Source organism: Xenopus laevis, chromosome 2S (genome assembly GCF_017654675.1).
Source record: "Xenopus laevis strain J_2021 chromosome 2S, Xenopus_laevis_v10.1, whole genome shotgun sequence".
Lineage (NCBI taxonomy): Eukaryota > Metazoa > Chordata > Amphibia > Anura > Pipidae > Xenopus > Xenopus laevis.
In genome coordinates, this window is record NC_054374.1 from 66,615,262 (window position 1) to 66,642,973 (window position 27,712).

The 27,712-nt window shown below is 40.6% G+C and overlaps 1 protein-coding gene across 2 annotated transcripts; it reads right to left on the reverse strand.

Moving 5' to 3' along the window:
- On the reverse strand, nucleotides 1-26,622 carry slc30a2.S (solute carrier family 30 member 2 S homeolog). Of its 2 annotated transcripts, none has more exons than XM_018249432.2 (8): nucleotides 25,980-26,620; nucleotides 22,930-23,144; nucleotides 22,013-22,159; nucleotides 21,767-21,920; nucleotides 13,854-14,037; nucleotides 13,309-13,414; nucleotides 12,490-12,624; nucleotides 1-559 (listed from the first exon to the last, which is right to left on the reverse strand). In XM_018249432.2, the coding sequence occupies exons 1-8, from the start codon at nucleotides 26,024-26,026 to the stop codon at nucleotides 414-416; spliced, it is 1,134 nt and encodes a 377-aa protein (XP_018104921.1). In that variant the 5' UTR covers nucleotides 26,027-26,620; the 3' UTR covers nucleotides 1-413. The 2 variants fall into 2 exon arrangements, with proteins under 2 accessions (XP_018104921.1, XP_018104923.1); XM_018249434.2 differs by lacking the exon at nucleotides 1-559 and adding an exon at nucleotides 9,796-10,050 and having other exon boundaries at nucleotides 25,980-26,622.
- Between the last annotated feature and the right edge of the window lie 1,090 nt (nucleotides 26,623-27,712).

The window sequence follows — 27,712 nt, forward strand, 5'->3', positions numbered from 1 at the left end:
TAAATTAAAAAAGGGGCTTCAATAAAGAATAGTTTTTTGTTTTTTTTACATTAAGTCGTGTAATACAAAATGTAATAAAAATATTTGTTCTGTAATTAAACTGGAGTCTCTGTAAATGTTTATTTGTTGTTCAGACTGTGAAATCTCTGGATATGTACGAGTGTAGCAGCGCTTGTGTAACATCATACAGACATGGACATTACATTCTAGCAGACATCAAAACCAGCCAGTACTTCTAGGAATGTTAGTGACTGCATTTAGTCTCAGAGTGGAATCCTAGCACGCTAGATCACAGTTCCCATGTAAGGCAGGTAAGTAAAATCATCACTGTGGAAGATCAGTACTAAGGTAGATATGGTTCTCACAGAAGGAGATTGTAGCTTCATGGTTAAAATAGTCCTTAAGGTCAGACCTTAGTCTGAAGGGTCCTGGCACTCTTGACAGTCTTTCATGTCATCTGAGTAATTTTCTATTTGGATAGTGGTGGTGTGGAAGTGAAACTTATTTTGTAGTTGTGAACTGGCCTCTTTCAGTACTGCCTGAGAGTCTGCATTCTCATCTGTAAAAAAACAAAAAAAAACAAAAAAGTATTCTGGTCAAAGTGGGACCTGATAACACCAACATTTTGTTGTGTAAGGCAATAAATAATTATCACTCTTCACAGAATAACCCTATGACTCCAGTCCGTGAAAAGAAAAGTAGGTAGCACCTTCCGTTGATTGAGATTAGTAACATACAGTGGTGTGCAGGGTCATAAGATATATATAACTAAACAAAAAGAAAAAAGAACGACCCATAGTGTTGCACCAACCCACTTTTTTGATCTGAGGTCCCAAAAGATATAAATAAAACTTAACTTTTATTAATTAACCACATAAAATTGATATGAAACAAAAGAGTGTATAATAAATATTAAAAACGAGGTTAGGTACATGAGCTGAATCGACACTGAGTCAGCAGCTCAGGAACGGTAACTGTAGACTGAGAAAGTCTAGTGAATTAGTGTTATCAATCACACTTATTATCTTCCTATATTCTCACATACAGCAGGGTACTGGTTAACCATTGTATAAGCGGCCCTGGCGGACCGAATGAAAGTATGGGTCACTATATGTCCTATATGGATAATTAGGCCAGAATGTGGCAACACACGCTTATATCCTAAGCTATTTGTGCGTTAATATATGGCCACATATATTTAGCCATATGACGGCGCAAGTGGGGTTAATGCGGACAATTATTGGAGACCTCAAAATTAAGTGCCTTCTTGGGTCCCGCTCCCCTCTCCTTAAAGTTAGAGCAAGAGCGCCGTATATATAAGCAGCCGACTGATGCGACACTGTTGTCAGTGCCGAAAGGAGAATCAATCAGACGGTGCTGTTCACGCTGCCCCTGTTCCTCCCACACCTCCCCTTCTTAGCGTTGAACAGAGGAACTTGAAACAGTGTATCCGACTAGCGACAGTGTATCCTGCTAGCGGAATACATTGGGCTAGATTCTAAAGGACGCGGTTTCCCAAACCTCCCTTCCACCCTTCCGCCCTTTCACCAGTACCCATTCATTCCCGTTTGACCTAACGATTTTAAATAAATTAAGAAGCGCCTGACGCGCGTTTCGCTCGCCAACCTGCGAGCTTTATCAAAGGCAATTTTTGGCGCTCAGAAAGGTGCAGGTTTAAATAGAGAGGTAGACGCCTCTCAGGATTTGAACTGTCCAATCATGGAATTAAGGGCGGAGCAATGTTTCATGCAGTGTAACAGCCCTATGTTCATTCAGAACAGTATACTGAGTAAGCAAAATTATTTTGCAACAAAGTAAGACACAAAATTCTAATGACAACAAAGTATCAAACTGAGGAATTTCACTATTAGATCTGCCATATTTGAAATAATGGCTATTGTTGTATTGTGTAAAGTAACCTATTAAATAGCATAAACCCATAAATTTATTAAATAATATGAAATTAAGGATATAATAGTCACAAATTAAGTTAAATAAAAATATTCATGATGATACTCTCGTTGAGACCATGTGGGCTTAAAGTATTCATTAGGAAAATTAATTCGCTTTCTTTGGACAGGAGTGACGTTTCCAAGTCACCACCCCTAATCCCCAAATTAATATTAAATAGACCAGCGGCATGCAGTCCTTTGCTTGAGCTATTGTGATTTTCCATAAAATGCCTACTTACTGGAGGGAGTTTTTTGTTCACCTATATCCAGTCTAGAGCATTATCTATACTTGATACATGCTCAAGAATTCTCTTCTTGAAGGCACGATTGGTCTTTCCAATGTACATTTTGTTGCATGGGCAAGTTAACATGTATATTACGTTGGTCGTGTTACAGGAAAATAATGTGTGACCTTATGTGATTTGCCAAATCTGTCCACGACTGACGATTTGTTGCGTATATACTTGCACGCTTTGCAATTCCCACATGGAAATGAGCCTGATCTTATGGGTTTAGTCTTCTGTCTTGAAAAATGACTTTTCACTAAGCGATCTCGTAAGTTGGGAGCTCTGCGGCTACATAGTTGTGGGCGAGAGCTTATCAATTTGGCTAAAATAGGGTCAGTGAGTAATATATGCCAATGTTTACTCAAAACAGAATTGATGTGTGGCCACTGTCTGCAATATGTACTGATAAATCTTGTCGGTTGTTCCGACCCATTGCCAGTGTCCTTTATTTTGTTCAATAGATTGTTTCTTGGTGTCTTAATCGCCCTATGATAGGCTTTCTGAATAATCGTATGGGAGTAACCCCTTGCCTTGAGTCTCTCTGTAAGTTCATTTGCTCGAAGTTTAAAGGTGGCCAAATCTGAACAATTCCGGCGTAATCTGAGAAATTCACCAACCGGAATTCCCCTTTTCGTTGAAATAGGGTGATGACTCTGAAAATGAAGTATGGAGTTGGTAGCGGTAGATTTTCTGTATAAATCTGTGGATATTGTACCATCACTATTCAGAATTAATGTGACATCTAGAAAGTCCAGCTTATGATCACTGATTATGTGTGTTAATCTAATGTTTAGATCATTATTATTCAATTCCAGCAGGAATTCATCTAGACATTCTCGGCTACCGGTCCATAGAAAAACCAGGTCATCAATATAGCGAAACCAGGTAGCTATATGTTTGGTAAATTTGGACAACAAATCACCAAACACCCAGGAGGCTTCCCACCAACCCATGAATAGGTTAGCATAGGTGGGCGCGAATGCAGCTCCCATAGCCACCCCTCTCATCTGCAAATAGAACTTATCATTAAATACAAAAAAATTATGATTTAGACAGAACTGGGTTAATTCGGTTACAAAATCAATATACTGGCCATCCCAGTTACTTTCCGTCTCCATGAAGAATCGAACAGCCTGTAAGCCATGTTTGTGAGAAATTGACGAATATAAGGATTCTACATCGCAGCCAACCAGAAAGGTTCCTTCCTCAGTTTTAATATCTTGCAATTTTGAAAGCAGATCCCCTGTATCCCGAATATACGACGGGAGATTAGTTACAAAATTCCTTAATTTAGTATCTATGTATTGGCTAGCTCTTTCACATAAGTTGCCATTACCTGATACAATCGGACGTCCAGGTGGTTTTGTTATGTTTTTATGTACCTTTGGTAACATATAAAAAGTCGGGGTGGTAGAGGAAGTGTTTAGTAAAGCTTTATGTTCACTTTTAGTGATAAGTCCTGTTTGAAAGCCATCCTCAATCAGAGTGTTGTATGTTGTTCTAAATCTCTCAGTGGGATCGCAATGTAGTCTATGGTAGCAGGAATAATCGTTGAGTTGTTTAAGGGCTTCTGTCATATACATTATGCGTGGCCAGATCACAACATTGCCACCCTTATCAGAGGGTTTAATAACAACATCTTCCCATTCCGAGATTTGTTGAATAGCCAATCGTTCATCTTTTGTGAGATTATCCTGGCCAAGCCTAGGTAAAGTGAGAAAATCACTCATAACTAACTCACAGAATACATTGACTGCTGAACTTGTGTGTCTAGGTGGCATAAAGCGACTTTTCGGTTTCATAATGCCCATTGGTGTAATCTGTTCTGTCATTAGATCATTGAGATCCGAGATGGCCTGATCAAATAGATCTTGATCACATAAATGTGATTCCCCCAGATCATGTGGATTTAATGGATTTGGTGTCCGTAATAGGGGATTGATTGTGGATTGTGTAGCTACATCCACATCTTTGTTAAAATGTTTTTTTAAAAGGAGTTTCCTACAAAAGAGGAAAAGATCTTTATACAGGGAGAAGGGGCTAATGTCAAAACTGGGTGAGAAGGACAGTCCTTTAGTTAATACTTGATTTTGAGTATCGGTAAGGACATGATCACTCAAATTGATTACTGTTAATTTCTCTGTGTCCTTTTCTTTCGGTATTGTCCCCTCTCCCAGTAATTCTGACGTGGATATGCCCACCTGTCCCGATTTCTTAACTCCCTTACCCCCTCTCCTAACCCTCTTCTTTCTTCTGTCCCTAAAAAAAGAGAAGAAGGGCCGGGGGCATCTGAACCCCTATTACTACCATTGTGCTGTGAGGAGTCATCCTCAGATTTCTCTGACAGAGAGAGATCACTTTGTGAAGTCTGTCTTCTACTTGTGACTTTGCGTCCCCATTGAAAGATAGTGCCAACTGAGTAATCATTCATATCTCGAACAAATTTCTGTCTTTTTTTATCTATTGTATCCTGCACCATTCTATCAATTTCAGTGTTAACTCTAGACATGCGTAGAGTAAATTGTTCATTTTGGGTAAACTCAGACATTTGTTTTTCAATCTCATTTATTTTGTTTGTTAGGTTCTTGACTGTTTGGTTCTCATATTCACATGCTAGGGTCAGGAGTTGCATGGAACATTTATGTAAAGTATCTTCCCATCTTTTCCTAAAGCTATCATCATGTACCTCGAAGGTGGGAAGAATTTTAATGCGAAGGCCTCGTGGTATGATGTTATTCTCAATGTATTTATTATAGGTGGAAACAGTCCACCAAGACTTAGAGAGTTTGATTTGTTGTTGTTGATAGCTCCTAAGGATGGCCCTCCAATTGCTTTCCTCTGTCGGGTTACCCCTCTCTGTGTTCGTAGTGACTGAGAACACATCGGTAAGTTGTGTTGACCACTTGTCAAAGCGAGATTGTAAGCTCGGTATTGCGGTAGCCATAACTAATTACAGTCGAAATTTTACATAAATATGAACCTAACAGATACAACAACGTGTGCTGTTCCTAGAAATCCCCCAAAAAGTAGGAAAAAGTCAAACACGTGAAAAGAAAAGTAGGTAGCACCTTCCGTTGATTGAGATTAGTAACATACAGTGGTGTGCAGGGTCATAAGATATATATAACTAAACAAAAAGAAAAAAGAACGACCCATAGTGTTGCACCAACCCACTTTTTTGATCTGAGGTCCCAAAAGATATAAATAAAACTTAACTTTTATTAATTAACCACATAAAATTGATATGAAACAAAAGAGTGTATAATAAATATTAAAAACGAGGTTAGGTACATGAGCTGAATCGACACTGAGTCAGCAGCTCAGGAACGGTAACTGTAGACTGAGAAAGTCTAGTGAATTAGTGTTATCAATCACACTTATTATCTTCCTATATTCTCACATACAGCAGGGTACTGGTTAACCATTGTATAAGCGGCCCTGGCGGACCGAATGAAAGTATGGGTCACTATATGTCCTATATGGATAATTAGGCCAGAATGTGGCAACACACGCTTATATCCTAAGCTATTTGTGCGTTAATATATGGCCACATATATTTAGCCATATGACGGCGCAAGTGGGGTTAATGCGGACAATTATTGGAGACCTCAAAATTAAGTGCCTTCTTGGGTCCCGCACCCCTCTCCTTAAAGTTAGAGCAAGAGCGCCGTATATATAAGCAGCCGACTGATGCGACACTGTTGTCAGTGCCGAAAGGAGAATCAATCAGACGGTGCTGTTCACGCTGCCCCTGTTCCTCCCACACCTCCCCTTCTTAGCGTTGAACAGAGGAACTTGAAACAGTGTATCCGACTAGCGACAGTGTATCCTGCTAGCGGAATACATTGGGCTAGATTCTAAAGGACGCGGTTTCCCAAACCTCCCTTCCACCCTTCCGCCCTTTCACCAGTACCCATTCATTCCCGTTTGACCTAACGATTTTAAAATAAATTAAGAAGCGCCTGACGCGCGTTTCGCTCGCCAACCTGCGAGCTTTATCAAAGGCAATTTTTGGCGCTCAGAAAGGTGCAGGTTTAAATAGAGAGGTAGACGCCTCTCAGGATTTGAACTGTCCAATCATGGAATTAAGGGCGGAGCAATGTTTCATGCAGTGTAACAGCCCTATGTTCATTCAGAACAGTATACTGAGTAAGCAAAATTATTTTGCAACAAAGTAAGACACAAAATTCTAATGACAACAAAGTATCAAACTGAGGAATTTCACTATTAGATCTGCCATATTTGAAATAATGGCTATTGTTGTATTGTGTAAAGTAACCTATTAAATAGCATAAACCCATAAATTTATTAAATAATATGAAATTAAGGATATAATAGTCACAAATTAAGTTAAATAAAAATATTCATGATGATACTCTCGTTGAGACCATGTGGGCTTAAAGTATTCATTAGGAAAATTAATTCGCTTTCTTTGGACAGGAGTGACGTTTCCAAGTCACCACCCCTAATCCCCAAATTAATATTAAATAGACCAGCGGCATGCAGTCCTTTGCTTGAGCTATTGTGATTTTCCATAAAATGCCTACTTACTGGAGGGAGTTTTTTGTTCACCTTTATCCAGTCTAGAGCATTATCTATACTTGATACATGCTCAAGAATTCACTTCTTGAAGGCACGATTGGTCTTTCCAATGTACATTTTGTTGCATGGGCAAGTTAACATGTATATTACGTTGGTCGTGTTACAGGAAAAATAATGTGTGACCTTATGTGATTTGCCAAATCTGTCCACGACTGACGATTTGTTGCGTATATACTTGCACGCTTTGCAATTCCCACATGGAAATGAGCCTGATCTTATGGGTTTAGTCTTCTGTCTTGAAAAATGACTTTTCACTAAGCGATCTCGTAAGTTGGGAGCTCTGCGGCTACATAGTTGTGGGCGAGAGCTTATCAATGTGGCTAAAATAGGGTCAGTGAGTAATATATGCCAATGTTTACTCAAAACAGAATTGATGTGTGGCCACTGTCTGCAATATGTACTGATAAATCTTGTCGGTTGTTCCGACCCATTGCCAGTGTCCTTTATTTTGTTCAATAGATTGTTTCTTGGTGTCTTAATCGCCCTATGATAGGCTTTCTGAATAATCGTATGGGAGTAACCCCTTGCCTTGAGTCTCTCTGTAAGTTCATTTGCTCGAAGTTTTAAAGGTGGCCAAATCTGAACAATTCCGGCGTAATCTGAGAAATTCACCAACCGGAATTCCCCTTTTCGTTGAAATAGGGTGATGACTCTGAAAATGAAGTATGGAGTTGGTAGCGGTAGATTTTCTGTATAAATCTGTGGATATTGTACCATCACTATTCAGAATTAATGTGACATCTAGAAAGTCCAGCTTATGATCACTGATTATGTGTGTTAATCTAATGTTTAGATCATTATTATTCAATTCCAGCAGGAATTCATCTAGACATTCTCGGCTACCAGTCCATAGAAAAACCAGGTCATCAATATAGCGAAACCAGGTAGCTATATGTTTGGTAAATTTGGACAACAAATCACCAAACACCCAGGAGGCTTCCCACCAACCCATGAATAGGTTAGCATAGGTGGGCGCGAATGCAGCTCCCATAGCCACCCCTCTTATCTGCAAATAGAACTTATCATTAAATACAAAAAAATTATGATTTAGACAGAACTGGGTTAATTCGGTTACAAAATCAATATACTGGCCATCCCAGTTACTTTCCGTCTCCATGTAGAAACGAACAGCCTGTAAGCCATGTTTGTGAGAAATTGACGAATATAAGGATTCTACATCGCAGCCAACCAGAAAGGTTCCTTCCTCAGTTTTAATATCTTGCAATTTTGAAAGCAGATCCCCTGTATCCCGAATATACGACGGGAGATTAGTTACAAAATTCCTTAATTTAGTATCTATGTATTGGCTAGCTCTTTCACATAAGTTGCCATTACCTGATACAATCGGACGTCCAGGTGGTTTTGTTATGTTTTTATGTACCTTTGGTAACATATAAAAAGTCGGGGTGGTAGAGGAAGTGTTTAGTAAAGCTTTATGTTCACTTTTAGTGATAAGTCCTGTTTGAAAGCCATCCTCAATCAGAGTGTTGTATGTTGTTCTAAATCTCTCAGTGGGATCGCAATGTAGTCTATGGTAGCAGGAATAATCGTTGAGTTGTTTAAGGGCTTCTGTCATATACATTATGCGTGGCCAGATCACAACATTGCCACCCTTATCAGAGGGTTTAATAACAACATCTTCCCATTCCGAGATTTGTTGAATAGCCAATCGTTCATCTTTTGTGAGATTATCCTGGCCAAGCCTAGGTAAAGTGAGAAAATCACTCATAACTAACTCACAGAATACATTGACTGCTGAACTTGTGTGTCTAGGTGGCATAAAGCGACTTTTCGGTTTCATAATGCCCATTGGTGTAATCTGTTCTGTCATTAGATCATTGAGATCCGAGATGGCCTGATCAAATAGATCTTGGGTTTATGCTATTTAATAGGTTACTTTACACAATACAACAATAGCCATTATTTCAAATATGACAGATCTAATAGTGAAATTCCTCAGTTTGATACTTTGTTGTCATTAGAATTTTGTGTCTTACTTTGTTGCAAAATAATTTTGCTTACTCAGTATACTGTTCTGAATGAACATAGGGCTGTTACACTGCATGAAACATTGCTCCGCCCTTAATTCCATGATTGGACAGTTCAAATCCTGAGAGGCGTCTACCTCTCTATTTAAACCTGCACCTTTCTGAGCGCCAAAAATTGCCTTTGATAAAGCTCGCAGGTTGGCGAGCGAAACGCGCGTCAGGCGCTTCTTAATTTATTTTAAAATCGTTAGGTCAAACGGGAATGAATGGGGTACTGGTGAAAGGGCGGAAGGGTGGAAGGGAGGTTTGGGGAAACCGCGTCCTTTAGAATCTAGCCCAATGTATTCCGCTAGCAGGATACACTGTCGCTAGTCGGATACACTGTTTCAAGTTCCTCTGTTCAACGCTAAGAAGGGGAGGTGTGGGAGGAACAGGGGCAGCGTGAACAGCACCGTCTGATTGATTCTCCTTTCGGCACTGACAACAGTGTCGCATCAGTCGGCTGCTTATATATACGGCGCTCTTGCTCTAACTTTAAGGAGAGGGGAGCGGGACCCAAGAAGGCACTTAATTTTGAGGTCTCCAATAATTGTCCGCATTAACCCCACTTGCGCCGTCATATGGCTAAATATATGTGGCCATATATTAACGCACAAATAGCTTAGGATATAAGCGTGTGTTGCCACATTCTGGCCTAATTATCCATATAGGACATATAGTGACCCATACTTTCATTCGGTCCGCCAGGGCCGCTTATACAATGGTTAACCAGTACCCTGCTGTATGTGAGAATATAGGAAGATAATAAGTGTGATTGATAACACTAATTCACTAGACTTTCTCAGTCTACAGTTACCGTTCCTGAGCTGCTGACTCAGTGTCGATTCAGCTCATGTACCTAACCTCGTTTTTAATATTTATTATACACTCTTTTGTTTCATATCAATTTTATGTGGTTAATTAATAAAAGTTAAGTTTTATTTATATCTTTTGGGACCTCAGATCAAAAAAGTGGGTTGGTGCAACACTATGGGTCGTTCTTTCTTCTTTTTGTTTAGCTATGACTCCAGTCCCCACCATTAAGACTGCTCCTAGTAGGTTATTATAGTCTTCAATCCATTTCGCACCATCAGGACTGCTCCTAGTAGATATTCATATCCTTCAATGCTATGTACAGTAACAGCTGTCTTTACTTTTGGTCCCAAACTAAGCTTCCCATACCTATAGGTGCCAGAATAAAATTCAAATAGGTTACATTCATGAAAAATAGTTTAGCTTTATACACAGTACAACAGGTATTGTACTTGTTTAGTGTATCCATATGAAGGCACTTCATTTTGTGTGAAGAATCTAGGATGCCTTTGAAAACTTGGCACTTAAATATTGAAAATTATATTCACAATGAAGTTACTTTACTAACACAGGGGCTACATTCCAGACCAAGTCACAAGTTTAATGGCCTGCGCATGGGTGTCCACAGACAGTTTTCCAGGAGGGGGGCAAGGAGGCAAAGGAATCGCAATTACTTGTACCAATATTTTGGTTTCAGAATCTACAAAGCTTTTCTATAACATATAGTACAAATTGCATACGTATAGCATTCTCATTCTGTAACTGACACTTTACCATCATTCCTATTTGGCCCAACATGTGGGTGGTCTGATCAGGCTTAGATATGCTTCTCCAAGTGAGCGGATATTGCAGTGTATGGCCAATTTAAAGGAGAACTAAAGCCTAAAAACGAATATGGCTACAAATGCCATATTTTATATACTGAACTCATTGCACCAGCCTAAAGTTTCAGCTTGTCAATAGCAGCAATGATCCAGGACTTCAAACTTGTCACATGGGGTCACCATCTTGGAAAGTGTCTGTAACAGTCACATACTCAGTGGGCTCTGAGCAGCTGTTGAGAAGCTAAGCTTAGGAGTCATCACAAATTATCCAGCAGAACATGAGGTTTATCTGTAATATAAGCTGATGCTACAGGGCTGATTATTAAATTCTGATGCTAATTGCACTGGTTTCTGTGCTGCCATGTAGTAATTATCTGTATTAATTACTAATTAGCCTTATATTGTCACATTTATATTCTATGTGTACTGTATATTGTGAGTGGGTCCAGGGCCGGATTTACATAGTGGGCACCCCTAGGTAGCAACGGGGATTGGTGCACGGGAAATTTAAAAAATTATTGTATCTTCAGCACATCTCCAGTGTTTTTGAACCAATGTGGGTGTGGTTGGGCAGCATGCCGACCCCCTAAAATCCTGTCGCCCTAGACCCGGGCCTAGGTGGCCTTTCCACAAATCCAGGCCTGAGTGGGTCCCTAAGCTCAGTAAGTGACAGCAGCACAGAGGATGTGCACTGAATCAGCAGAAAAGGAGGAGATGGGGAGCTACTGGGGCATCTTTGGAAACACAGATCTTTACTGCTAAAGGTCTGATACAGAAGCACAAAACATAATGTTAGTTAAGCTTTAGTTCTCCTTTAACTGAATTCACTTGTGCATTCACAGGGTTTGCATAAGAGACCAAACAACACACAGTTTACAAGATTATTCTGAATTATTTCATAACAGTCTATAATTTAACATTTTACACCCAGCCTAGTAAGGGTCAAGGGTCTCTGGATTTACATTTTGACTTTTTGCTCTTTCACAAAGCTAGCCAGCATTATAGCTACACTCCAAACCACAGGGAGCAGATACACCTGCCAAAAATGAGAACACCCTAACGTTTCGGCACTAAATCCTTTGTCAAGGGGAATTCTGATGTGTCACCAAGCTATCTGAAGTCACGAATGCGGAAGCGCGCAAAAACTGAGATTTTTTGAGTTAATTGAATGGGGTATTTTTACTTCAGATAGCTTGGTGACACATCAGAATTCCCCTAGACAAAGGCCTTAGTGCTGAAACATTGGGGTTCCCGAGACAGTGGGACAAGGAACTTAAGGAGTTAATCTGCTTTGTGGTGATTGCCCTGGAGAGTATGGTTGTAGGCAAACTAACAGCCAACTTGCACCTATAAGATTTAATAATGTGAAAATAAGTATTTACACAGCTTTCTATACACAAGTGCATTTATACTCTCTATCACACGCACAGCACACATACTTTGTCAGATGCCCACCTGCTCTCATTTACTTCTTCTGCATGAGAATATCCATTTTTGAATGGGTGCCAACTCCAGGATTTAAGCCTTGCTTAAACTTGTGGCAACTCTTTAATGGAAATCTTAAGAAATATATATGGCAAGAGAATATAATTTTTTTATTAAGTACAAGTCCAGGGGGGGGGCAAATGCCCCCCCTTGCCCCTATTTGATGAGGCTCATGGGCCTGCGTATGGGGGACATGGAGCAACCCGTCTAATCGATATGTACGATGTAGTCTTCATCTGACAGGTCTCCATAGGCCTCACTAAATGTTTTTGATCATTCTGCGATAAGAAAAAATTCTGGTTGCTTGGAATTAAGAACACATGTAAATAAATGAATATTAGTTATTTCACACTTCACACTGCCTTACATGTGTTTCAGATTTTGTTCAGAACCACTTAATTTAAAAAAAGTGTTATACAGTGTGTGATTGTGCATATAACACAATTAGAGGGTTTATTTTTTAGAGGGTTATTTCCAGTCATTGAGTTTTGTCACTTACTGATTGCTATGTGAACAGAAAGCACAGGTTGGGAGACTGTCAGAGCCCAGATATGCAGACTATGAAGAGCTTTCACTCCATTGATGGAGAGCAAGGTGTCCTTGACCAGGTTAAAATCCACTCCTTTAGGGGTTCCTAAAAATTAAAAAGAACTGTACAGTTTAAAAAAAACTATTGGCTATCAGGATTTATTGCCTAGCAACCCTTGGTACTTTCCCATAAAATGATATGACATGCAACAACAGGAATGTAATTTTCACTGGGTGTTATTGGTGAATGTACAACCAACATAGTGTTTCAATCCCAAACACACTAATAATGACCTAAGAGACTACAGAACAAGTCACAGGAAATTACTTTATAATTCTAAACAGGGGCGTTTCAGCCTTGAGGCAAGGCGAGCACCTTGCCTCAGGCGGCAGCTCTGCAGACGTTACCAGGGGCGGCAAAAAGCCACTCCTGGTAACTTTGGTTTTTAAACAAGAAATTTGGCTTTTCTAGTGCAGAGAGCGCAATTTCGCCCTCTGTGCTATCAATGCGGCCTGCCCTAGACCCCCTTTGGCTATAAAGGTAAGCGTGACGGGCGGTGGGGGGGCGTTATTGCGAATGCCGCCTCAGGCGACGTTACTTACCAAAGCACCCCTGGTTCTAAAGAATCCCTTCCCAGCTACTCACCTACCTTTGAGCAGAGAAAATTGTGTCGCTGGTCTTTTTTCTATATCTAAACATTTCTATTACCTTGCACCTGGGTGGTGAAATAAGTGAAAGGGTACTGTCTGCTGGAAATCTATATATTATATACATTTGTTCAGCACTTACCTTCCATTAGAACTAGAAGGACATCCCTAAGGATGGTCAGCGTTGTGATCAGAACCAGCACAGAAAATAGGAATGTACATATAGGATCAATAATTTTATAATCTGGCTGCAGAGAAAAAAATATTTTTACGACTGTTAAATATTTAACCAAAGTAACAACATTCTACAACAGAGGTAAGGTTTAAATAGAATAACATATAGACTGATAAGGAAAGTAAAATGCCCTACTCAACAGATCATTAAACTGCTAATGGGTTTACCCTAGAAATTGCAATTAGAAAGGCTCTTTCAGACATTGCTCACTTCTATTGGTGATTTTAGAACTAAAAACTTTAAAATAAATACATTAAATGAAATGAATTGCATTTCACTATAGAGGATCAAGGAGGTGGCTCATTTCCTGTCACAGACTATATAATAACCACTGTCGGCAATGCAGTGGTTGCAGTAAAAGTTATCAAAAAGTGGTGCAATTCAGGCAGGACACATTCCTACCCCTTCTTTACTCTCGAAAAAAAAAAAATATATTATCAAGGAAAACATACCTTATAATAAATGACAAAGGCAGCAATGAGCACCCCAATGCTCTGTAATAAATCACCAACTACATGGATAAAAGCAGCACGAACACTAGGATTACTGTGATCTCCAACACCATGGGAGTGAGAATGGGAGTTTCCAGCTCCGTGACTGTGTCCATGCCCTGTCTGGTGAAGAGTTACCCCCATTCTTTAGGGGAAGAAAGGTGTTACAGACTAGGATTTAAATCAGCCACATAGTAAATAATCAGAGCAAGCAAACAGATAAATGTAAGTGTAGCGCTATATTAAATTGACACCACTGTAGTCAATTCCAGCTACTTTCCATGTGGTGTGAAACCACTAATGACTCTCTTTACACAGGGGTAATCCCTCGCAGCGGGGTGGAGGCAGGGTGTAGTGCAACTGTAACTGTGTGCCAATGCACAAGAACTGGGCGCCAGAGGTTCTTTTATGCTTAACCAAGAACAGTATTTATTTAACACAACACAGATCCACAATGGAGCTTAGAACGCAGATAGCATAAATGTAGCATATACTCACAGTACCAGTATAGGCTGAATCCCTGCAGGCCAGGGACACATCAGCAGAGGGTTATGCAGCTTGTGAGAGGCATTGCCCGGTTTTCAGGATCTCTTTAAGTGGCATCTAGGGGAATTCCTATCATCCCTAGTCTCAACACTTTGTCCCTACTCTTGGTCAGTAATACCCTGGGATCTTAATCCCTCTAATATCCTTGTCGGAGCCTTGAGCTGCTCAACTACTTAACCTCTCTATCACTGATCTATAAAAGAATATGCTATCACTTTACTAGGGCCACTGGTCCTAGGATCACACTACCCATTCCCTTCCAGCCTGCTTGGTTAGGCTAAAGTAATGGACCTAGACCGCATGGTTCCCAAGTCCTTTATACTATGACACAGTGCCATCTAGTGTACACTGTGAGAACTACAGGGGTTACATAAGCACAAGGTCCCCATTAGGACCCATTTAGGCATGCCTGTAATAATATGTGTCTAAATTTTCACATCCCTACATAAGTAAAATCAGGTGGGTATTTAGTCCTTCTGAAATGTAACATGCTTAGGCTTATTATCTACCACCCCATAATCATAAACTGCATAAATATCCCTGTGCAAGGAATGATCCAAGACATATAGGGGGTTATTTATTAAAGTCCAAATGCTTTTTAGTAAAAAAAAAACCTGAAATTTTTCAAGATTTATTATACCCATTGGCTGCAAAAAGCGGCAAAAAGCTGCAAAAATAGTCCATCTTTAACCTGTCCTGAGGCCCTGTAGAAGTCAATGGCAGAGGTCCTATTTGCAATTTGAAGATAACAGGAAATTGTTTATACATACCGTAATTTCTGTTTCCTGGTCACTTCCATGACAGCATTCACCAATGGGTTAATTCCCCTGCTGGCCAGCGGACAGGACCTCCCACCAATAGTTCAAAGTTCTCCTTCCTCCCTTACCCTCTTGTCTTAGTATAAAGCTGTCCCCATACAGGGTGGGAAACTCCCCGGTGAATGCTGTCATGGAAGTGACCAGGAAACAGAAATTACGGTATGTATAAACAATTTCCTGTTTTCCCATAGTCACCCATGCCAGCATTCACCAATGGGAAATCCCCAAGCTTAAAATAGAGGGCGGGAAACAATATGCGTTTAACAGAAAACTTTTAATCATCAGAAAAACTACAGATTGCAACACTTTTCTCCCAAATTTAGCTTCTTGAGAGGATAACACGTCCAATCTGTAATGCTTCACAAAAGTATTAAAGGACGACCATCTTGCTGATTTGCAGATGTTCTCTGGCGACCCCCCTGGCTTGTGCCGCCCAGGAACTGGCCAATGCCCTGGTAGAGTGAGCCTTCAACCCCTTAGGAACACTCCTTCCTGCCACATTATACGCTTTTGCTATAGCCGCCACAATCCAGGAACTAATTGTTCTCTTCGTTGGCGCTTGTCCTTTCCTTGCTCCATTAGGAACTATGAATAATCGATCAGATTTCCTCCACAGTTCTGTTCTTTTCAAATAAATCTTTATAGCTCTCACCAATCTAGTGTGTGCCACACTGATTCTTGCGCAGACTGTGGATCTGGAAAGAAGGAAGGTAAGATAACTTCCAGATCCATATGGAACTTCGAAATTACTTTAGGCAGGAATCCGAAAGCAGGTTTTAACACTACCTTGTCTTCGAAAATTACTGTGTGTGGCTCCGATGCAGCCAAGGCTGATAACTCTCCTACTCTGCAAGCCGAAGTTACTGCCACTAAGAGTACCACCTTCAATGTCATGTTCCACAATGATGTTTCCTCCAATGGTTCGAATGGAGACTCAGTGAGAACCTTTAATACCAAAGGCAATTCCCATGGTGGACGACAATCCCTTTTCATAGGTCTTACTCTCATCAAAGCATTGAAGAATCTCTTAACCAAAGGATCTTCTGCCCATGTTTTCCCAGTTAGGGCTGAAATTGCCGACACCTGACCTTTTAATGTGTTATAATGTAATTTCCTCTCATATCCAGAGAACAGAAATTCTAACACAACCGTAGATGATGGAGACAACGGATCCTTCTCCTTCTCCACAACAAATGATACAAATTTGTCCCAAACTTTGTAGTACTGTTGTGAAGTACTATTTTTTCTTGACTTCAGCAACAAGTCTATGACTTCATCTTTTAGCGAGAGGCGTTCTAATCTCTCCCTCTCAACCGCCAGGCCATCAAAGACAGATGATTGTACTCCTGAAACTGTATGGAATCCTGCGACAGCCAGCCTGGGAACTTCTGAATTGTTATCGGCTTTCCTATGGCTAGCTTCTGGAGCAGCGGGAACCACGGCCTCCTGGGCCAGAAGGGTATTATCGCGATGGCCTCTGCCATGTCCAATCTTATCTTTTTTAAAACTCTCCAAATTAGGGGAAATGGAGGAAAGACATAAATTAGATCTTTTGACCAACTCTGACTTAGGCCATCTACTGCCTCTGCATCCCTGCAGGGGAACCTTGAGAAGAACCGAAGACATTTTCTGTTCTGTAGGGTTGCCATGACATCTATGTCTGGATGTCCCCACTTCTCTGCAATTTCTTCGAAAATGTCTATGTGTAAGCTCCACTCTCCCGGATCTATTATTGACCGGCTGAGGAAGTCCGCTTTCCAATTTTCTTTTCCTGGAAGGTGAATGGCGGTTAACCCTTCCAGCCACTTTTCTGCCCACTGAAATAGTGGCTTTACCTCTTCCAATAACGTTCTGCTCCTGGTGCCTCCTTGCTTTGCAATATAAGCGACTGCCGTAGTATTGTCTGTTCTTACTTTCACTTGTTTGTCTTTTAGCAGGTGAGAGAAGATTCGAAGAGCCTTTCTTATTGCTCTTAATTCGAGAATATTTGAGGACACATTCTCTGCCCTCCAAGTGCCTTGAATAAACGTTTCGCCTATGTGGGCTCCCCACCCCACATTTGACGCATCGGTGGTCACTACCACCCACTGTGGATCTTCTAGCGGCATTCCTCTTGCTAAATTTTCCTGCTTGCACCACCAGGACAGAGTTTCTTTGACCTCTAGTGGAACCACCACTCTTTCTTGCAAATGTAAGTGAGGCTGCTTTACCTTTCTTATAAGAAAAACTTGCAAGGGCCTTAAATGCCACCTTGCCCACCTCACAATTTGAATTGTCGCCGCCATAGATCCTATTACTCTCAGGCAATGTTGCACAGAGACTGTCCTTTCCCTTTTGAATTCCATTATTAACTCGCTCACCTTGCGCTGTCTGTCTAAAGGTAAGCTGACCATGTTCTGTTCTGTCTGAAAGAGGGCTCCCAAGTATTGAAGAGACTGGGTGGGAAGTAAATTGCTTTTCTCTTGATTCACTACCCATCCATGGTTCAGCATAAACTCTTTTACCTTGGTAGTATGAACTTCGGCCTCTGTCCTTGAACTTGCCACTACCAGAATATCGTCCAAATAATGGTACACTGATACTCCCTCTTTTCTTAATTCCGCAATGAGTGTCACAAGAACCTTTGTGAACACTCTTGGAGACTGTGCTAGGCCAAAAGGTAGACATCTGAATTGCACATGCACGTCTTCTAATGCGAATCTTAGGTATTTTCTGTGCACCTCTGCAATTGGTATATGAAAGTAAGCGTCTTTCAAATCTATACTCGTTAGCCAATCCCCCACTGAGACGGCTTGCATGATGGACGTCAATGATTCCATCTTGAATTTTTTTGCTTGTAAAAATCTGTTCAGCTTTCTCATGTCCAACACTGGTCTTAACGCTCCCGAAGCTTTCTTTACCAGGAACAGTCTTGAATAAAATCCTGTGCCTCTTTCCAGAGGAGGGACGATTTCTATTGCCCCTGAATCGAACAGTTGGTTCAAATAATCCTGAGCCATCTTCCTGTCCAATTCTGTCGCCTTGACGACGGATTGTATGAAAAATTGTTTCTGGGTACGGATTTGAATTCTAGTAGAAATCCTGACTGAACCACTTTCTGTACCCATACGTCTTGAATAGTCGTGGCCCAGACATGAGAAAATTCGGCTAGTCTGCCCCCCACCATGATCTGGGCCTTGCCACCTTCATTGTTGATTTGAAGTGGAAGGGGTGGTGGAAAAAAAACCAGGTCTCTTAGATGTGCCTCTGGAACTTGGCCGACCTGCTCTCCAGGAAGATTGCCTGGAATATTCTCTCCCGGGCTTATACTGTCTGGAGGCCCTAAAAGACTTATCTTTCGGCTTGTTATAGCTTGACTCAAAGCGGGGTTTCTTGGCTTGGTTTTCTTGAGGTAAAAATACACTTTTACCTCCCGACACCTTCTTAATGATAGCATCCAGTTTTTCTCCGAATAACATCTCTCCTTCAAAAGGTAACTGACACAGGTTTATTTTTGATGCCGTATCTGCTGCCCAAGATTTTAGCCATAGTGCCCTCCTGGCTGCTACGGATAGCGCCATAGATCTAGCTGAAAAATGCACCAAATCAATTGAAGCTTCCGAAATAAACTCCGTTGCCATTCTGCAGTCTGCTAACATCTCCAGCAGTTTAGGTCTTTTTACATTTGATGATATAGCTTCTCCTAGCTCAGACAGCCACACTTTCAAGGCTCTGGATACAGATGTTAAAGCCACAGCTGGCTTACAGGCTGCTCCTGCTGATCCAAAGGCTTTTCTTAAATTAAATTCTATCTTCTTCTCCATTGGTTCTTTAAAGACTGTCGCATCATCCACCGGCAAGGTGGTCTTCTTAGCCAACCTAACCACAGCCGCATCGACCTTTGGTGGAGACTCCCAGGCCTTTGAGTCCTGCTCATCAAAGGGATACTTTTTTCCGAATTTCCCTGCTGTCTGAGCCCTTTTCTCTGTCTTTTTCCATTCCGTCTGGATAATTTCTTTTATAGACGAGTGCACCGGAAAACACACAGATCGCTTTTTCGAAGAGGGAAATAATTTATCCGCTGCCGATACCCTTGCTGATTCTGTAGGAAAGGTTAGGGTTTGCCTAACTGCCTTAATTAGCGGATCAATTACTGCTAAATCGAAAGAGGATTCTTCCTCTGACTCAATTTCTCCCTCTTCCGACCCTGCTTGAGACAGCACATCCGAGTCATCTGACAAATCTCCTTCTGAAATATCAGATAAAGGCTCCCCTTGTCTACCATGAGAGTGTCTCGTCCTCTTCTTAGAACTCGATACCTCCTGAAATCCTTGTATGACTGCCTGTTTAATTACTGAAGCCAAGGATTCTGCAAATAACTGATTTTCCTGTGATAATAGAGAGGTTCCAGGCTCCTGTTGTTTTTCTGCAGAGGCTGTTGATTTGTCTGGAGACTTGTCTTTTTAGCGTCTGCGGCAGGAAGGCTGCATAAAACAAAATAATACATTGTTATTACCTGCGCCCCCTGCTTGCAATAGTCTCTCTCTCATCCACCTCACCTTTTCCCTTTGGGGTGAGAGGCTTTTCCCGTCATACCAGGTTCCATTGGTGAACTAATAAGAGAGCAGACAATGACATCAGCTTATTCCTCTTGTATAAATCACAAGGAATCAACCGCTGAAACTCACACACACACCCTACCTGTATCGATGCCTTGAAAGCTCAGGATTCTGAGAAGCAAATGGCACCCACAGGAAGTGTTTGCTGTTTAAATCAAGGGGCAGCACTCTGTATAAAACAATATTGTCTTCCTATCTGCCCCTTGTTATCACATAGGCTCACGCGGGTCAAAACGCTGCCCTCAGGCAAGAAGCCGCACTTCCGGTTCCAGTCGCGCTCACTCACGAGGAACGCTAATGCCCTCAACCAAGATGGCCGTCCGGCCACTTCCTCTGTTGACGTCACATCCGTCCTTCGTCTCAGCGCTAATGCGCACATACGGCTTACCTCTCCTTCGCGCCGGCTTCTTTCCCCCAGCGTTTCTGGCACTCACCTAACCCGCCATGCGGGAGGATACGCCAAGAGCCACAGTGTCGCTGCCATGCTGCCCAGAACTCCCTGACCCGCAACACGGGAGGAGAGCCCTGATTATGTAAGTTAGCCACTGCTGACCCCTACAAGGGGAGCTTCTAGGCTTCACAGCACCGATTCTCATCTCCTATTGGTATCTTCTTTAATCTCTTAAAAATAGATCCTTCCCTGGCCCGGACAGGACAAAAAAGACAAGAGGGTAAGGGAGGAAGGAGAACTTTGAACTATTGGTGGGAGGTCCTGTCCGCTGGCCAGCAGGGGAATTAACCCATTGGTGAATGCTGGCATGGGTGACTATGGGAAATTATTGTCTGTGCTGATTTCATGCGATAATCTGAAAATTTAAGGCTTTTCTGACGATTTGAGGAAAAATGCTCACTTTTCAGGCGTCAAATACGAAAAATTCTGATTTTTCAAACGACAATCCGAAAAACTGGTGGTTTTTGTGGACAATCTGAAAAAGTTGCGATTTTTGCAGATCTGATTTTTTCATGGGTTTTTATTGACAAGTAAGGGCACATTGTGGATTCTAGCTTGGTCAGACTTTTTTATTTCAAAAAATCTGAAAAAAATCGGATTTTTATAAATAACCCCCATAATGTAGCCTATTGAAGAAATAAAGTCACTGATCAGCTGGTTTCTTGAATACCCTCTTCCTTCCCCATCCTAGATATTCTAGAGACTTACCTTAAATGATAGCAAAACATAAAGAATTAATTTAAAGAATGTTACTAGATGTTGACCCTCTTACTATAGTTTGCCTACAAAAGATCAAAAACCAGTAATGCGATTTCCAGTAAAATAATTCTTTATTCTAGCCTGATTGATTGTCATTTGTTCAGTGGCAATAAACAATTTTCAATTGTACATGTTGTAAATAAACCTTTATCCATAATACCTCATATTTTAAAGGAACAGTTCAGTGTAAAAATAAAAACTGGGTAAATAGATAGGCTGTGCAAATTTTTTTCAATATACAGTAGCTAGCCAAAAATGTAATCTATGAATGCTGGAGTGAGCTGATTTCTAACATAACATAACATAACACAACTTTTTAGCTCTCTAACTCTGAGTAAGTCAGTGACTTGAAGGGGGTCCACATGGGACATAACTGTTCAGTGAGTTTGTAATTGATCCTCGACATTTAGCTCAGATTCAAAAGCAAACAGTTGTTGCCCATGTGCCCCCCAAGAAACCAAGAGAGCTACAAAGCAGGAAGTAGTGTACTGTTATGTTAGACATCCAGTCATTCCAACCTTTATACATTCGATTTTTGGCTAACGAACTATATTACAAACATTTTTTTTTTATTTTGCACAGCCTATTTACCCAGTTTTTATTTTTATACTAAACAATACTTTAAGAATTGTGGATAAATGATCCAATACCTATATTATTTACAGGAACAATAATTCAGAATTTTGAGTTTGCAGTACTTACATAATATTGACTGCAACTGCACAGGCTGAGGTGATCAGCATAGCATCACCTTCAATCTCATAATCTCCTGATATTATACGCTCCACAGCCAGGTAGACCAAGACTCCAGTCACGACCCAGATTGAGAGAACAGAGAGGAGTGCTCCCAGTATCTCTAAAAGAGAGAAATTAGTGGGTTTAGCAACTCCATTTTTAAGGCAAAAGCCATCCACCTTCACTCTGATGCAGTTCAGAAAGCCACCTCACCTGCCCGATGCCAGCCAAAGTTCATTGTTTTAGTAGCTGGCCTTGAGGACACCCACAGAGCAAATAAACTGATCATCATACTCGCAAAGTCTGTCAGAAGGTGAGCAGCATCTGTCATGATTGCTAAACTGTGTGCCAAGTACCCACCTACAGAGAAAAGAAAAAGCCAATGTAATTTAATTACGAGCATCTGCAGATGTTCCTTTAGCACCAAAGGCCACAGGGAGATATCTTGAACCTCAAGAAGTTAACGCTAAAGTCCTTCACAATTATTATAGGAATTACATATGTATTTACAAGCAAACCATAAATAATTGCAAGAAACCCTGCTTCACCCCTGTTGCAACATGTGCAGTAGGTTCTTGCCATTTTAAAGCAGTTCTTGAGCTGGGAAAATTGTAGAATTTGAAAGAGTTTTAGTAAAACATAAGAAAACTACAATCTCAGGGGAATGCCCATTTGGATGCATGTATATTTGTATTTATATGCAAACAGAGCTGTACAGCATTTAATTTTATTTTTCTGTAAATACAGGTTATTCAGCAATAGCAAAGCTTTAGGGTTATGGCTTTACCCGTCTAAAAGCCATGTATGACATAAACCTTCTGTATCTACATATTTGTTTTTAAAAGAACAGGAACAGCCTTGATTGCCCCTCATGTTAAGACTAGTAAATTGATTCTTCTAAAGACCAAACTTGTGCAATTCTTGTTTGGCTTTATCAGCCAACAATATAAGCAACTTTTATATAGTACCCATTGATTTAATCAGCAAGACAATCCAATAAAAACTGTTATACTGATCTAGGATGGATTTAGAAAACAGTAGAAGGTCCCCTCAGTCAAGAGTGTTGCCACATACTGCATCATACTGTATGTAAATCATATGTAGATGCCCATTATCCTAACATTACTCACCGATCACCTCTCCAATCATGAACAACAAGCAGACCACTGATGCCACATACAACTTCCGACGGGCCCTCTTTTTCTCTTTGCTATTCCAATCATCCTGTTCCCGGTTAGAATGACAGTGCTGGTTCTCCTGATGACCCAGTTCAATACCATTTAAATCGGATATATAAGTGAACACCTGGCTATGTAAATCCTTCCCTGGGATTCCAGAATAGGAGCTGAAAGAGAGGGGAAACAGCAAATGATATACTGTGTGTATAATCTGACACAAATACTATTTTAGTAATTCATAATAAACCTTGATATTCTAAATCTCTGCAATGTTCAAATGAAAATGTCTAGTTGTCAAGGTCACTGACTCCAGCTAATAAAAACAAATAGACTAAGTGGCTGCAAATGTTAAATTCACTTATTTTCCATTGCTCATCTTCCCATCCAGCCCCTTCACTATTATTCCAGACTGCCACCTAGCATCCACAACCAAATACCAGTCGTGAGTGTTTCCGAACAAAAAAGTTAACTAACTGAAAATCCACAGCAATAAAAATGAAAACTGAATTGTTTTAGAATACTTGTTTTAGAATATTATTTACATGCTAACAAGTAATATTGGAATGAAGTGCTACTGTATCTGCCAGTACAACCACTTCAGGATTCTACAACTGCACCCTAAAATCGCCAATTAAAGGAAAACCATACCCCCTATCAATGTAGGTCTCTATAAAAATATATTGTATGAAACAGCTTATATCTAAAACCCTGCTTCATATAAATAAACCATTTTCATAATGATATACCTTTTTAGTAGTATAATCCATTGGGAAATCCTAAAAAGAAAATTGCTATTTTAAAGAAAAAGTCTGCCCCCTGGAATCATATGAATATGATTCGCAGTGCATCGGTTGCTTAAGTATTTATTTTGGGGGTATTGTTTTTTTTTAAGGGTTCCAAATTGTCAGCATAAATACTAAGCAAGGAATTATGCTGGGGAGTACTCACATGTGCACAGTGTTGGACTGGCTCACCAGGGGAACCCAGTAGACTCCTTTGGGCCCCAATACTGGCAAACTGCTTCACCCCAAACTCCTCTGACGCAACCCAGCAACCATTATCTTGTATTACTGACTGACCTACCTCTGTCAAACATGTAAAGTACCAGACTGGGTCTGAGTTGGTATAGGGTCAGAGAAGGTGTGTATGGCTTTTGTAAAATGTGGCTTTATAGCTACAAAACCCTGTCTCCTGCTCTCCTCTTTTTTCCCCTCAAGACCTCAATAGCACACATTTTTTGTAAGCTAGCGGGATCTGATTCCACCAAAAACCTTGCTAGTTTCAATGTAGGATACCAGGGTGTGGTTACATGGACTAGGTACAGAACAAGCCGTACCTGCTGTGGCTATACAATGCACAAGTATTCAATGTTTTTTTATGCCTATGAAGCTCACTGTCATATACTATTGATGCCCTTTCATGTATAAATTCACTGGAGGCCCTTCCAGTTTTGCTTACTGCAGTATTTAGCTGGTGGAGGCATGGATTCTGTTTATTTGTATATCTTGAAAATGGCGCATATTTTATTATTTTATACACACACACACACACACACACACAGATAAAAGGTTAGTAGGAGTTTTCGGAGATATGGGAGTAACTCATCAATTTGCTACTTACTGTACATTACCAGATGCTCTATTTCAGATCTACAAGTACTGTACTATTATTATTTTTTAAAAGCAAAATATTCCCTTTATAAATAGGATTCTGTCCCACCACATTTATTTAGACCATAAACATTAATGTTATAATGTTTAAGTGTTTACAGAACTTTGCTTACATCCATATTTGTATTTACGCAGACATGGGGAAATACTGCTCTGATTCAATGGGGCTCATTTATGAACACTGGGCAAATTTGCCTGTGGGCATTAACCCATTGCAACCAATCAGTATCTCCCCGCGAGAGCTCTTTTTCCTGTAGTCTTCAGCATTTGGTGGCGCATGCGCAGTGGGAGGCATTTGCCGGTTCGGATCTATTGCGCATGTGCCGAAATTCACAATGTTTCTGAAAAAACTTTGTGACTTAGCTCCGTACCGGCATATGCCTCCAACTGCGCATGCGCCCGAAAGTCATGGAGTTTCCAATTTGTTTGTCGGAGACTTTGTGACTTTTGGGGCATGCGCAGTAGATCCGAACCGGAAAATATCTCCTACTGCGCATACGCCACCAAATGCCGATGACTACAGGAAGAAGAGCTCTCTGGAGAAGATGGCTGCCGTGTACTCTGCTGGAGAGGACCTAGTAGAAGGAGAGGACCTAGTAGAAGGAGTAACAAGTTAAGGGCATTTGCCCGGGGGGCCTAGGCAGGGAAGAGGGGAGGGATTTTTGCGCCTAGGGGGGTTGAATTCTCCTTTAAAGAGCATTATGGGACTCCATGTAGGTGCACTAAGGCTGAAGCTGTGCCTGTCAATGTATCTAACCCCAGAATCTGCTTCTCTCTTCTTACCTAAAAAATGAAGTCATACACTTTGCATGCCCTTTGCCCTAAGAGCCAGATGTGGCTCGGATGATTATCCCCACCCAATTCTACACCTTATAGGGCATCAAACATCTTTCATCTACCCTTACATCTGAATCAAGGGTTAACACTTAATCTGAGAACTAGTAGTTTGCTACATCAGATCATATACAGGACTGTGCAGTACTAGCACGCAACATACGCGGAAATATATATGAGGAAATAATAATAATATTGCTGAAATTTACAGGAGTCATACAATAATTTCAGTGACCTCTAATTCCACCACTGCACTTACCCATATTCAACCCTGTCAGTGTAGTTTGATAAACATAAAAGCATGCTTTGAAGATACAAACTTGAACTGAAAAGATTCCTGCCTCAGTACTTACAGGTTCTATACAAACTGGAACAGATGGGAGGAGTGGGAGAAGGTAAAGCACACATGATTATTACTATTAGGAGGCTAGCGGAATCTAACCATTATATATTGATCCAACATTCACCTTGTGCAACAAAATCTCTATAACCTCTTACCATTTCTCCCCACTCAGTAGCAGCTGCTTCTCCACCTCTCCATCCATTTTAGGAAGCCTTTTTATTAGCTTTTCTCTTTAGATATGAATCCCCAAGTGTCTTCAGGTGAAACGGTTAGTATGAAAAAGTCACAGTCTCTTGAGCTCCTGCTCATGTGCTGCACTCCTTGTCCTTTATCATTAACTTTCTTTATCCCCTCAGTGTCCGTGTAAATTTAGCCCCGGGTGCAAAGTGCCGGCTGCAAAACTTTGCAGACTTCCAAATTCCCCTTCCCCCTTCTGTTCTATCACTTCTCTACAGAAGGCAACTCTGGCACATGATTACCTGTGGGACATGTGCTCTGCTCACACCCTTTCTATTTATTCAGGCTACCAGCACCATGGTGTCAGTATCTAATAGCACTTTTTGGGATGTGCACAAACAATTTATATTTATACTCAAAATCAGAATATCGTAATTCTCACTGTGAAAATAAAGTTATTATTTGTAATAATATCGTCTTGAAGGGATGCTTATTTACAAAATGTATGTAATGAACCCACTACCCACATCATAGACCTGTTTCTTATCTGTATCATTTTCTCTATATGTTGTCACTTTCTGCAACTCACTCTACCCTCATGCAACTGCTCCTTATGAAACAGGTATCAAGGAGGAGTCTTAAGAAGCACAGTTTCTGAGTGGCTACACAGGGAAGCACAGGTGGTGCAGTCCCACGTCAGTCTGTTTATGTGCAGTCTCTCATAACAGTTGCAGAAAAACACTGTAGTTGTTTTAATAGACCAGGCAAAACTGGCAAAGTTAATCGGTCCTGTATACTGCATATTAATCAGGACCACAAACATCCCTGAATTCCATGTCTGCTGACAATTTTTTTAGCCAGCTGAACCAGATCAAGAAGCACAGAAGTAACTGAGCACTCTCTTGGCTCTTACAGAGCAGTGTCTCTAGTATTATACCCAGGGTTGCCATTAAACTGACTGCTTACTGAGCATGCTGGGAGTTGTGAGCAACTTGTGAAAAGCCATGCAATTTTTACATTTCTGAATGGTTAAATATATGGTTAATCTAAAGTAGCATCAGTAGAAGTTTATCAATTAGCAATTTTTTAGCAAGTTTTGCAATTTTGCTGCCAAATTGGTACCCCCCCAATTGGTGATTAAAGGGTGAGTTGCAGAATTACCTGGAGTGGTTAAACTAGTAGACACAGGAGTCAGATATAAAGGAGCCGTTTATCCTAAAGTTAATTTTGACAACAGTATTCCAATTTAGTTTGCATTTTTATTTCAGTGAACTTTCAGTTAGTTTCATTTTGTGTTCAGAAACACTCACAATTGGAATTTCCACTGGTGTATGGATGCTAAGTTTTCTTTAAGACTGGCAATGAGGTAACACTCTGGAATAATAGTAAAGTGCCTGAATGGAAAGATGAGTAATGAAAAATAAGTAGCATAACATTTGCAGCCACTTGGTCTATTTGTTTTTGTTTTCTGGAGTCAGTGACCCTCATAACAAGACACTGTTTTAATTTAAAGGTTCATAATATTCAGAATATCAAGGCTTATTGTGAATCACTAAAATAAATGGTATGTGTGTCAGATTATACATGTATAGTTTGCAGTTTCCCAGCTTCCAGGGAAGGATTCACGTAGCCAGGTGTTCACTTATACTGTATATCTGTTTTAAATGGTATTGAACTGGGTCATCAGGGGAACCAGCACCTAACCAGGAAC